This window comes from Paramisgurnus dabryanus, chromosome 14, assembly GCF_030506205.2.
Source record: "Paramisgurnus dabryanus chromosome 14, PD_genome_1.1, whole genome shotgun sequence".
NCBI lineage: Eukaryota > Metazoa > Chordata > Actinopteri > Cypriniformes > Cobitidae > Paramisgurnus > Paramisgurnus dabryanus.
Window position 1 is genome coordinate 14,055,854 of NC_133350.1, and position 12,470 is coordinate 14,068,323.

Genomic DNA, 12,470 nt, shown 5'->3' on the forward strand with positions numbered 1-12,470 from the left:
TAGAAAACTTTGGCCTGGTTTCAAAGACAAGGCTTAGCTAAAGCCAGGTATAAAACATCTTAATTCAGTGGTTCTCAAACTGGGGGCCGTGGTGATGGTGCCAGGGGGGGCCCAGTTTAATGACATTTTATAAAATACATTAATTTATCATAAGTTCTGTCTAATTAAACTTAAGAAAAATAAGGCTACTAACCAACAGCACTACATTGTATAGTTTTATTTAGTGCTGGGCAAAGATTAATCGCGATTAATCGCATACAAAATAAAAGTGATTTTTGGCATAATATGAGTGTGTGCTGTGTGTAATTGTTATGTATATATAAATACACACACACATTCATGTATGTATTTAATAAACATTTACATGTGTATGTATATATATATATATATATATATATATATATATATATATATATATATATATATATATATATATATATATATATATATATATATATATATTTTATATATATATATATATATATATATTCTATATAATATATAAACAAAAAAATTATATATAAATATAAAAATGAATGTATGTGTGTGTGGTTAAACATACATAATAATTACACACAGCACAAACTCATATATTATGCCAAAAATCATGTTTTATGTCATAAATTTTCTTTGGGGGGCCGTGAAGTGATGCACCGTACACAAGGGGGCCGCACGCCGAAAAAGTTTGAGAACCACTGCCTTAATTTACCTAAGGCTTAGTGCATCTTTTAAAAACATACCTTAGAAAAAGACATTACTGGTGTGTATCTTTAAACAAATCAATAGCACTGGCATATTTTAAGATCTGTCAGTGCAAGTTATTTTCATTTGAGATGTGTTTTAGTCTAGGACTAATAAGCCTTGTCTGTGAAACCCAGGGGTAATAAAATATCTCATGTTTCATTTAAGTATCAAGTTTGTTTCTTTCCATATAAGAAATAAAAATGGACACAGTGATTCAAATGTTGACACAATTAAAGTACAGGGTTATAAAATAAATGTGATGAGCAAAGCTCAAATCAAGAATGTGAAATGTCTTGCATTCGATTACAGTATCCTGAATAATCTGAGCACCATTTCAGGCATCGTTGAGGTCTGTTAAACTTTCCCAATCCAGTCCTACACTGAACAAAAATGATTCATTCAATTTACTCAATTTTTTAAGGTAAGTGGTCGCAATCAATATATTTAAGCTACATTTAAACCAAAAAAAACGTAGAAAAACAAAACAAAAAACAAAAACATAAATTGATTGCAACCACTTACTTTTAAAAAATTTAGTACATTGCATGAATCATTTTTTTTTTCGGTGTACTTGGCACCCATACCAGGATGATTTTGATCTCTCCTGATGATTCAGCTCATCAGCTTCCTCCCAGAATGTTGGAGATGTCTTCCTTATAAACAAACACAGTAACAAGCTGATGAGTTAAATCGGATATTTTATATAGGGAGACATCTATAAGACATCCTGGAAGAGGTGCCATGTAGAACTGGATTGGGAAACACTGCTCTAGAGACACTTATGAGTTTGCTTTTCCATTTTTAATTCATCTCATTGCTGTCTAGGAGAAACAATAGAGAATTTATGTGTCACTTTCTGTGATGGCTTCTGTGTGCGAATGATAACATACATCTACTAAAATCATCCAGGGATTATAAAGTTGGTACTGGGAAATATTTTTTTCAGATGTTTGGTGATTCATTAAATATTCATGAGACGAAACGTTTACATTCAGCATCTCACAGTGATGCAGTGTCCTGAACAGAATGTGCTTATCTGTGAGACTGAGACTGAGAGTCATTGTCTTCTGACAGATGTTTGGCCTGAACCTTCTCTCACATAACACATAACAAAGCAAGCAGAAACTTCAAACAGATGTATAGTTGCCATGTAATCTTATAAAGAATTTGGATTATTAAGTCACATTAAAAGATAATTTTATTAGATAAGAAAATATCAAACCAATGCAAATATACAGCATTACTGCATATCTAACTTCCCTTTCTCACTCATTTTTCGCAATACTTTAAACCAGTTTGTTTCATGGTCATTTTTAGTACATGTAAGTTTACATTTTAACATCTGTATAAAATAAGTATTTCATTCAATAAGCTAGATTGTATATATTTAGTTAATCAACAGTACTGGTTTTCTGTTACTGTATTGCCTATTGTGATCAAATATATCAAGCTCAGTTCTCAGAAAGCCTTTCTTTAGAAAATGCTTTGTCTCGCTCTCCTCTCAATGAGCCGACACAATGTAACAGCATGGTATGGAAATGACAGCATCACATTCAGTGACATCACAGCTGAGTTACACATTAGATACTGTGACATTCCTGACAGAAAATACACAGTTCATTCAATGTTTTATTGTTTTAAGCTTATCAACCATAATATAGCATTATAAATATATTTCTATTAAAAAAACTTTTGTAAGAAGGTCATATACAGTACTGGAAGAATGTAACCTTTTACTCAGACAGATGAAGTGCATCATCACAACAAAAGTCCCATGGCGGTACCCTTTCAAAAAGTACAAATTTGCATTAAAAAAAGTTCATATTAGTACCTCAAATGTATACATACATTGTCTACCTAAACGGGTACTGAACCAGTAACCACTAGTTTAAAAACTAGAATTAATATACAGTATGAAAAAAGATGCAGTGTAAAAATGATTTAATGCACTCTGCCACAACAGAGTACAAAATATGGATACAAACCCTTAAAAATAAAGTAACACTTTTGTTACATTTTAAGTACATTTTGTTATTTTGTCAATGTTATCTGAGCTATTTATTCCATGTGACGTTTGCTCTGTTATCAAATACACCGTTAATGTTCTGTAGCAATAAACAATATAAATAAAATATATAAAATTAAAAATAGATTTATCCAAGAATGCTTTGGTTACAGATTTAGCCTTTTTCTCCAAATGCATATATTATCCACTTTCCTAGATATATCAATTAGTTTAAGATATTAGTTTTCAGTATTAACAAGATCAGTTAAAGTGAAGATCTGGGCCATTGACTTTCAAATGGGACATCTGTACTGTTCTCAGCAGGACATCACAATGGGATTGGCTGTGTTTCTGTGACCCGAGGTCAAAGGTTGTGAACCTATGCTGACCTCCTCTCCTTCATCCAAGAGGTCACTGGAGAGAAGCTGTTGGCACAGAGTGTCCACTACCTGGGACACTGGAGTGCAGTCTGTATGGAAAATAGGGAGTCAATGCTTTCATGCAGGAATTTGGGATACAATGTTCATGCAGAGCATCCTTACCGTGGCTTTCCCTGCTACACAGATCCAATGTGTCGAGTAAAATTTTCCCTAAGGCCCTGCGCGAAATTCTCTGAGTGTTAAAACAGAGTCATTCGTTATTTTTATAAAGATAATTGCATTGCAGAGCTTTGGCCACTAGGTGGCAATGTGGACTCATTAATGCTATAGCCTAAACATTTAAATGCTTCAATGTTTGCTGAATATTACAGAAATGAAGGAGGTATTTTTAGTAATATAATATAATAAAATATTTTATAAGATTTTCATTTGCAAAGACTTCAGAATAATTGTACTGCTTATATGCATTCACATGCTTAAACAGTTCATTACCTCTACTATGAACCTCTGTAGTAAAAAAGTATGTGAAACGGTATACAGCATGCAGTAATAAACACTGCAACCTGAAGTATGCTTCATTGCTCTCACATAAGATGTTTTTGCATCTTTTTTTTGTGGAAAAATGTTTAATAAAGTAAGTTTAATGAAATATCTAAATGCAGCACTGCTGGTTCACTTGTTAGACTAACAGACATTCAGCATTGTGCATTGGATGGTGTTCATGTTTATTTTGGTTTCAGCCTATTTTTTATTTACAATAACTCACTTTATGTTGTAGCTGAAGAAGTGAATGACGCACACTCTCGGTCTTCATCATCTGATCTCCCAATCTCAAAGCGTTTGTCTGTGTCTTCTGTATCTGTAAGGTATAAAAGAGACCGCTGTTAGAGAACCCACAGCTTGTGCATACGTTACATTAACATTATTGTATTTATTAGATCCTTTCATTCAAAGCGACTTACAATACATTCATATCAGGCCCAGTACTAGGCTTGCCGAACTGGGGGGCAGTCAGGATTTTTGGGTGAGCAGCCATTTCTCAACTTAAATGATTCATACCGTAAAATAATGGATCTTTCAATCCAATTTTATGTTGCATAAGAATACATGGCCATTCATATGTCCTGTTGCAAATTCAAATTCAAAAAATATTAATGTAGATGCACAGCAAATGCAACAAATGGATAGGTGGATAGATGCTATTTGTGTAAAGGCACACTCCGTTTTTTGGTGGTTTGCTGGACATTTTTAAGGTGGCAGAGGGAAAATCTAGGTGGGCAATGCCCCCCAAGACCCCAGACCTGTCCCTGATTCATATATACAAATGTTTTGATCAGTATGTGTGTGTTCTTTGGGAATCAAACCCCATGCCCTTCAGGATAATAATGCAATGCTTTACCAACTACAGGAACATTACTGTCATGTAGATAAACTCACCCTCATTGATTCATGTCCCAACTCATCCTCGCCTGTAATACAGACTTTTCCCTTCATTTTAAACTCTCTGCTTTGGCTTTGAGAGACAAGCCAGTGACATATAGCTGCTTTCTGACACCTGTTGGAAGACACAAGCAAGTGAAAGCATGTTTGTGTTGTCACCAATTGCATAAATGCAAATGTCAATATTTACCCTTTGGCACAGCCATGCAATCTGTTGATGAGGCGTTTCACCTCCAGGAGGCAGCACTGCCCTTCATCCGCGCACATTTCATCCTCTTCCTCATCTGAAGCTGCTCGACCCTCCACTGATCTCTGCAGGCTCTCTTCTGTACAGACCAGATAACTTTAATTAAAATTATAAATATTAAATTAAATTAAAATATTCACCCCTCAAAAAATTATAAGCAATTTTATTTCATATGTTGTGCATTCTCATAATCATTTTGCTGAGCTTTAATATCAATAGTATGGCATGCATTAACTTCTATTGTTAAACAATCTGACTTCATCATTTATGAGGATCTTACCTTTTCTGGTAAAGATTTCGTGCTGACTTGCGGGGGATGAAGATTTACACTCCTCTAGCATCTCTGTCTGGTTTATATTCACTTCCCTGCAGGTGCACTGAGTCCTAAGAACAACCCAGAAAAAACATGTAAATATAATCAAATAAATCCTTTAATGCAGGTGACTCAAGCACTTGGAATTAAAATCATGATGATCACATGACTCAAAGAGGATCTTCTGATGCTAATGCTTCAACACGTATGAATGTTGCATCTACAGACAGCGTGAATTTTGTGAGTGAGGAACCCTGCAGGTATCAACGTGCATTAGCAGGTGTGGAATGAGCATTACATCATCGCACAAGCAGTCTGTGATATAAATAATAAAATATTAATCTCATGAAAGCAAACCATTTACACGATTGATTGCATTTTTAATGAATACTGAATTTTTATAGCACTGGCATCTGGCCACTGATCCCCGCGCTAAAAGATGCTTAAATAAACATTAAAGTTTAAATCCCACAATAAAGATTTGACAGGGTTGTTATAGCCGCACTTTCATACCATTGTATTGTTTTATAATTTCCTTAAGCATCATTACACGGATAATTTTAAATAATTAGAAAATAAAACAACTTAAAGCTAACCTAAATATTTTATATTACAATTATTAGATAAAAAATGTAATTTATTTTAAATTTTTGTTGGAAATGTTGTGTTGGAAATGAGTGATTTTACCGTTTTAAAAGATTATTGTATGCCATCACATTTAAGTTAACAATTTGACTTGTCTTGCATGAATCTCAAGTATGTACCCATGATCATAAACCTGCTTAAACTTGTGTTCAGACACACATCCACCTTACATTGTTCATCACTGGATATATTAAGACTTTTAAAGTGCAATGATAAATCTTGCAGTAACACAGATGAAAGTAAATGACTGATATGAGTTTGCAGAAAACTCTGTATTTTGAAGGCAGGTCATTAACATCTGTCATAAAAATCATGCATGCCTGAAACATGCCCTACAAAGCTACTTATCTGTTTCACAACGCCTCCTTAATCTTGAATCATCAACATCACTTAAGACATGAGACATCGAACTAAATCCTTATGCAAGATTTTGTGCTAATTATGGGCTGTCATCTGGCATCTGTCTTTGTGGTCTACAGTGTTGTCTTATAGCAGAAAGCAGGCCAGGACCGGCCATCAGGAACATAGACATATACAGAGATAAACACTACAGTAACAACTAAACATACGTTATCATCACCAACATATACATACAGTATTAGGAAGGCCAAGAATGCCCTAAACACATAACAAGCACTGTTAATGAAAAAAAAAACTAAATTTTAACACTCTTGACAAGCTTGACATTTAACGATTCCTAGAAAAAATAAATCATGTTTTGCCATTAAAGATGACCCTGAATATTTCTGCACCCTGGGTAAATTGTAAATCATTAAAATTGGTTGAAAAATGCTATGTTTTATCATTTTTATTAAGAAAAAGCAGCTCTCCTCTATACTTCTATATGATGTGATGTATATGGCTCATTGGTATATTACAGCAACAGTATGAAGCAATCATGCAACATCTATGTACTGTATGTCTATAATGAGAGGCACTGTGGGAATATTAAAGGGGTCATACACTGTAAAAACTAAAAAGTTGGATCAACTTAAAAATGACTGCAATTTAATTGTATTTTTTTATATATAAAAAAATCTTTAGGTGAAAATTTTGTGTTGAAAAAATATATTTTTTCTAATTCTAAAATTTTTAATTTAGTTACAACTGGAGTCATTTTTTAAGTTGATTCAACTTTTCAGTTTTTAAAGTGTATGATTTTCTTCTTTGTCTTTGGAGTGATTAAAGCTGTTTATGCGTATAAAAGATCTGTAAAGTCGCAAAGATTAATACGGAGCCCTTAAGGGGACATGGAGAAAAAATTTAATAAAGTTTAGTTTCGCGTGCACACGTAAAACTATTGCGCGGGCGCGTGAAACTATCGCGCGCCCAAGTGAAAGCGAAATTTTCATGTGCGCATGCGAAAGTTTAATGTGAGCAAAAGCTTCAGGTGTGCACGCAAAACTAAACTTTTTTAAAAAATTCTGCTCATGAAGATTTCGCGTGAGTAGCAAAAGTTTCACGTGAGCACGCAAAAGTTTCATGTGAGCACATGAAACGAAACTTTTTTTAAAGGGGAGCCTCATTCAAAAACGCGCCCTGAATATCTACTGTGTGGAAAGATTTGCATAACACCTCCCAAATGTATACGCAAACAAAGAAGGCATAAGCATTCTCGCTGTGCTTTGGGAGCCGATATTCCAAATATGGGAAGAGGCGTAACATTTCCATCACACGCTTGAAGTATTCGACCAATCACAATGCACTGGATAGCTGATCAGTCAGAGCACATGTGCTTTTCAGAACAATGAGCTTTGTAAAAATCACTTCAGAAAGGCAAGACAAACAGCAATAACAATAATGTACGGTATGGGGAAAATAATGTGTTTTTAGTCTAAACCGTGTAAATACATTGCATTACACCAAATACACATGTGACCTCTGTAAAAAGTTGGACAAATGAAAGCTCTACCTGAACATCTCCAGCTGAGCCTCCAGACTTTGGACTTGTTCTTGAAGCAGGTCAGTATGTTGGGCCTGATCTTGTAAGGCCCTGACCCTCTCCAAACCTGCGGCAAGAGCTCCTCTCGCATCCTCCGCCCTTTTCTTGATCCGGGCGTTTTCTCTCCGGACGCTCTCCACTGTCTCCTGCATCTTATTGAGCTCTCTGTAAGCTCCCATCAGCTCCTCTTCTAACCTCTGGTTGAACCGCATGGCTTCCTCCAGCTGTCCATCACGGGAGGCACGGATCAGCTCCAGCTCTCGTAAGAGGTCTTTAGTGCTTCTTTCCGTGGGTTTGGATTGTCTGCTTTTTGTTTTGGTTCTATCATTACAGTCTTGTCTCTCAGCAGCAGCATTTTGGGATGCCACTTGTTTTCGGCGGAGCGCCACCTCCAGTGCCATGCACCTCGCGTCGCTGCTCTGCAGGGCCGAACGCAAATCCTCCACCAGCTCCCGTAGACTGGCGTTTTCCAACTCTAGCTGGTCCTTCCATCTCCTCTGGGGGTTAATATCCACTGCAAAAACATATATAGAGCATTTTGCAAGATGTAAACAACACTGGTCCACAAGCACTTCCATCTTTGTATCGTTTACTAAATAGGATTAGAAAGTAAGTAAATACTTTTTGGGAGAGTAATTTATACAGTAATCTAATTACATGATTTAAGATGTAATTAACTAGTAATTAATTACTTTTTTAGTAACTTACCCAGCACAGTTTTTGACCCATGTAAAAACCCAGCTAAAGTTATTTATTTTATGTGATTGACATAAAATCATCCTCCATAATAAAGAAGATTCTGTGAAAATATAATCTTGATATCTTTAATATTTTATATTGAGCAAGATCATGTCAAAAATTTAAATCAATATGAAACTTTGATGCACCAAATCTGATAGACTTTCTTTTGAATTTTAAAACTGGTAAACACACATGCCGTTTATTTAGACATTAGATCCCCAAAAATAACTTGATATAAAATGTAAAACAAAAAAATAATAATAATAGGTGCCGTTCCGTTGGCGCACCTGCTCTGCTGAGTTTTAAAGATCTTCAGTAGTAATGATGTTCTTACCTGTGGTTTTCCTTAAGTCCCCAACCGAGTTTTGAGACTGATCCAGATTCTGAGAGAGTCCAGATTCTCTCTCTGAAATCTTTCGGTTCTGATCTTTAGACAGATCAAAGCTCACACACTTTCTCCTCCGGACTCTGGGATGGCGCAGTCTGATCTCCCTCTCGATGTGCTCCGTCTCTTCACTCACCGGGAGTCGAGCTCCGCTATTCCCTTCGTGTGCTTTAACGGAGAAAAATCCACAAAGACGTGCATGAAACTCTTTGAAGTTAAGCGCACGAGGAAGCGCGTAACAAATGTCTTCATGCTCCGACGCGCCGTTTTCTGTCTCTGCGTTAATGGAGATTCCCAAAACCAAACATAGAATCCTAAAGTCCACATCTGACACGAGATTGTCGCAGTTGTAAAAAGCCAGGTGATGAAAGACTTCCTGGAGATACTGGTCCACACCTGTGGCCAAAACCACGATCTCGTTTTCAACCCCAGGATCTGGGTTGAAGTGGTGCGCAAGAGCGCATTTCAGCCACTCGCTTTTACGCGCAGCGCGGATGCGTGAACCTTGCATGACTTGAGATATCCACAGATGTTCTGACGGTCGAACTGTCAGGATTGGACTCCATCCCTCTTAGAAAACGAAGGTGCTACACAGGGTTCACATTTTTGGTTCCCCAAATCTTTCAGTTTAATAAAAATCATTTCGTTCTTACCTTGTTGAACCCTTTCCAATAAATCGTTTGAGCTTCTGTGAATATGAAAGGTTTTGTATAGAACCATACAGGCCGACAAATAATCTTTAATTTTAAAGAGTGTAGCCCAGCAATGCAAGCATTTAAAATTTATCCAAACTGCGCCGTACACAAATCCTTTCTGCAGCCTCTCCCTTCAGACTTTGCATTTTCAAAAGAGTCACTCCACCCTTTGGGTTGACAGAGGAGATGTGTGTGTGCGCTTTCAGATCTGTCCAATCACAGCTTACTTCAGGCTAAGGATTCTTGAACCACAACCAAGAAAGAGAGCTTGTATTGGTCTTGAAGACACCTAATACAGGTGATGTGGTTCTTTTAAATGCCAGCTATTTATCTAGGTTTACAAATCACTTTGAGGATGTTTTCAGATGTGACTCACTGGTTACAAGAGATTGGAGGCAAACAGGTAACACCCATTCAGTTACATACAGCTTATAATATTAACAGAGGTTTTATGAACGGCCCAATTTTGGGTTACTCATAGCCAGACTAGTTACCCCGACTAGCCAAATGATGGCTAGTGACTTGTGATGGCTTAACTATAAGCATTTTGTTTAATGGCACATATCAGAATATAAAACTGTCTGCTAAAAAGCAACTCCACAAGTTCACAAATAGCATGCAGTACAGCATGTATCCGAATCAGAAATAGAGCATTCAAAATAGCTACAGAGTCTTTGAAAATAGGTGAACAAGAATACTCGCTGTATCTAGTTACCTATCAGTTTATTTGTGATACTAGATACTGTACAGAAAATGGCCTTTAGTTTGAGTCACAGCTTTTGTTGCTTGACTGGAACTTACAGTAGATTATTACATGCTACAAATTCCTATAACTAAAAGAATCGTAAAGACACCCGATACACGTCTGTAACCATCTCTCAGAGATCACTCCGGAAATAACCGTCCTCACCTTAATAGTCTATCATCTTAGTTCATGACAAATACTGTCATCCAACAGGAAATACACCCACATTTACACCTGATACATCACTGTCATGTGACACATTACATTACAATCCTTGACTCAGAATAAAAAGTGCTTTTGTTGAAAGGTGATCTCAGACTCTCAGGTCAAATCTCTGTTTTTGATCTTTTTTGAAGGCGAGTCGTCTGTGAATCTCTGCTTCGGTTTGTTGTTGTTTTGTCTAAAATTGCTTGAGTTCTGTTATATCTGTTTGCTGTGTGCCAGATTGTCCATAGATGCTAGATGTCAAGCTATCATACTTTTGGTAGTATCTGTAAGGTCTTGAGCAGACAAGTCTGATCCTAACCCTTCACAGACAGTGGCCTGTTTTACAGAAAAAGAGGAATTTTGTGTTAGTTACAGTTTTGGTCAAATAAACACCTAAATCACTCATTTTTTTATTGAGCAATTAAAATGCAAACATTATTTTTTATGCAAAAATACAGAAATTTGTCAAATGTGAATTTTTTCCTTTTCAAAAGTGCATAAATGTGATCAAGGCAGAAATGCATTTTAACAATACAATAAAAGTACACATGCATTCAAAGACGGCATCATGTCCACCACTGGTGCACACATGAAATAGTCAAATTCATACAGATTTTTTGTTGTATTTTCCTTATTTTAATAACAACTATGTACAGAAACACAATGGGCTATTATTTATAAGTCATAAAAGCATTACTTCATGAACCAAATATGTTCAGATTCACAATTAAAATGAATTGTCCCCCTAGTAGACAGCTACTAAATTTCTTTTAATCTCTTGCCAAACTGGGTTCATTTCGGACACTCCCAAAATAATTATGAATTGATTCAAGTGCAAGTTTCTACAATATTCTCATCTGTGTTGTAATGTCAAGCAAAAAAAGTTGATATCCGATAGCTAACATTTAAAGGAACAGCAAACATCTCATATCAACAGAGGTTAAAGATTACCCAGAAACCTGCTAATCTCCTTTAGTTCACAAGTAAATCACCACACGTCTGATTGATATCGAACAAGCACAAACTACATGAAAACAAAACGCATTTATCGGTTTATTCAAGTGACTTTATTTGTGAAATTGCTGTCATGCATTTTGCCATATAATTGAAGCACTGTTTCTCTCTAATGAGAACTCAAAACACTCCTTGAACAAATGCGTCTGTATGAATGCTGTGCACGAAACTCGCTGAGATCAAGAGAATTACAGAGAGGCATTCATTAAAAACCACATCTGCTCTTTTAAAGTGTGTTTACTTTGGTTGAAAAGCCCTTATTTGAAACTGAAAGGGTTTTGCGAGTGTCATAATAAAGGGATTGGTGTCAGGGGTCAGATGGCCGTATGTTGTTGTCCTCTGCAGGGAGCTAATGGCTGTATTGATCGGTTTGAGATCCGTGTTATTGTTAAGTCCACATGTGCTACTGTGAATCCAAATCAATGCAGGTTAGAGACTTAGTTATAGAGAAACACAATGATTCACACATGCCTTTATTTAGACTGGATTCAGTCTTGAGGAACACAATCAGCACAAAGACTTTAAGGTCTTGTAGTTTCTTGTTCTGTTAAATCTGCTGTGTCTAGATGGAAACTCAGATTAAGTTTCGAACGACACGCGCCTCAACACGGACTTGTAAACAAGTAACTTGAGATTTGATTTGAGAGGCTGAACAATGAAGGTTTGTAGGATGTTGAAATGAACTGGATTGAGTGACGAAGTGTCATATAGTGTCCACTTCACCTCTTTCGTACATTTTCTACAAGTCACAGTTTATAAGAGAACTGATTTGTGAATGAATCATTCTGATTGATTCGCAAAGGTTAGCTACAAAAGAAGCGACACACAAAAACATATCTGTGCGTGCGTGTGTGTGTGTGTGTGTGTGTGTGTGTGTGTGTGTGTGGGTTGGTCTATGTGGTTTACGAGGACATGAATAGTGTATAATGACATGTTTATTATGCTATAAAGGTGGTTAACGGGGACA

At 36.2% G+C, this 12,470-nt stretch overlaps 1 protein-coding gene across 3 annotated transcripts; it reads right to left on the bottom strand.

Moving 5' to 3' along the window:
• Positions 1-2,438: 2,438 nt before the first annotated feature.
• LOC135740709 (EF-hand and coiled-coil domain-containing protein 1) lies at positions 2,439-9,701 on the bottom strand. Of its 3 annotated transcripts, none has more exons than XM_065259192.2 (8): positions 8,792-9,699; positions 7,687-8,230; positions 5,097-5,200; positions 4,760-4,895; positions 4,567-4,684; positions 3,896-3,988; positions 3,292-3,361; positions 2,439-3,218 (listed from the first exon to the last, which is right to left on the bottom strand). In XM_065259192.2, the coding sequence occupies exons 1-8, from the start codon at positions 9,351-9,353 to the stop codon at positions 3,067-3,069; spliced, it is 1,779 nt and encodes a 592-aa protein (XP_065115264.1). In that variant the 5' UTR covers positions 9,354-9,699; the 3' UTR covers positions 2,439-3,066. The 3 variants fall into 3 exon arrangements, with proteins under 3 accessions (XP_065115264.1, XP_065115267.1, XP_065115266.1); XM_065259194.2 differs by having other exon boundaries at positions 3,080-3,218; positions 3,292-3,347; positions 8,792-9,701; XM_065259195.2 differs by lacking the exon at positions 3,292-3,361 and having other exon boundaries at positions 3,057-3,218; positions 8,792-9,701.
• Positions 9,702-12,470: the final 2,769 nt, after the last annotated feature.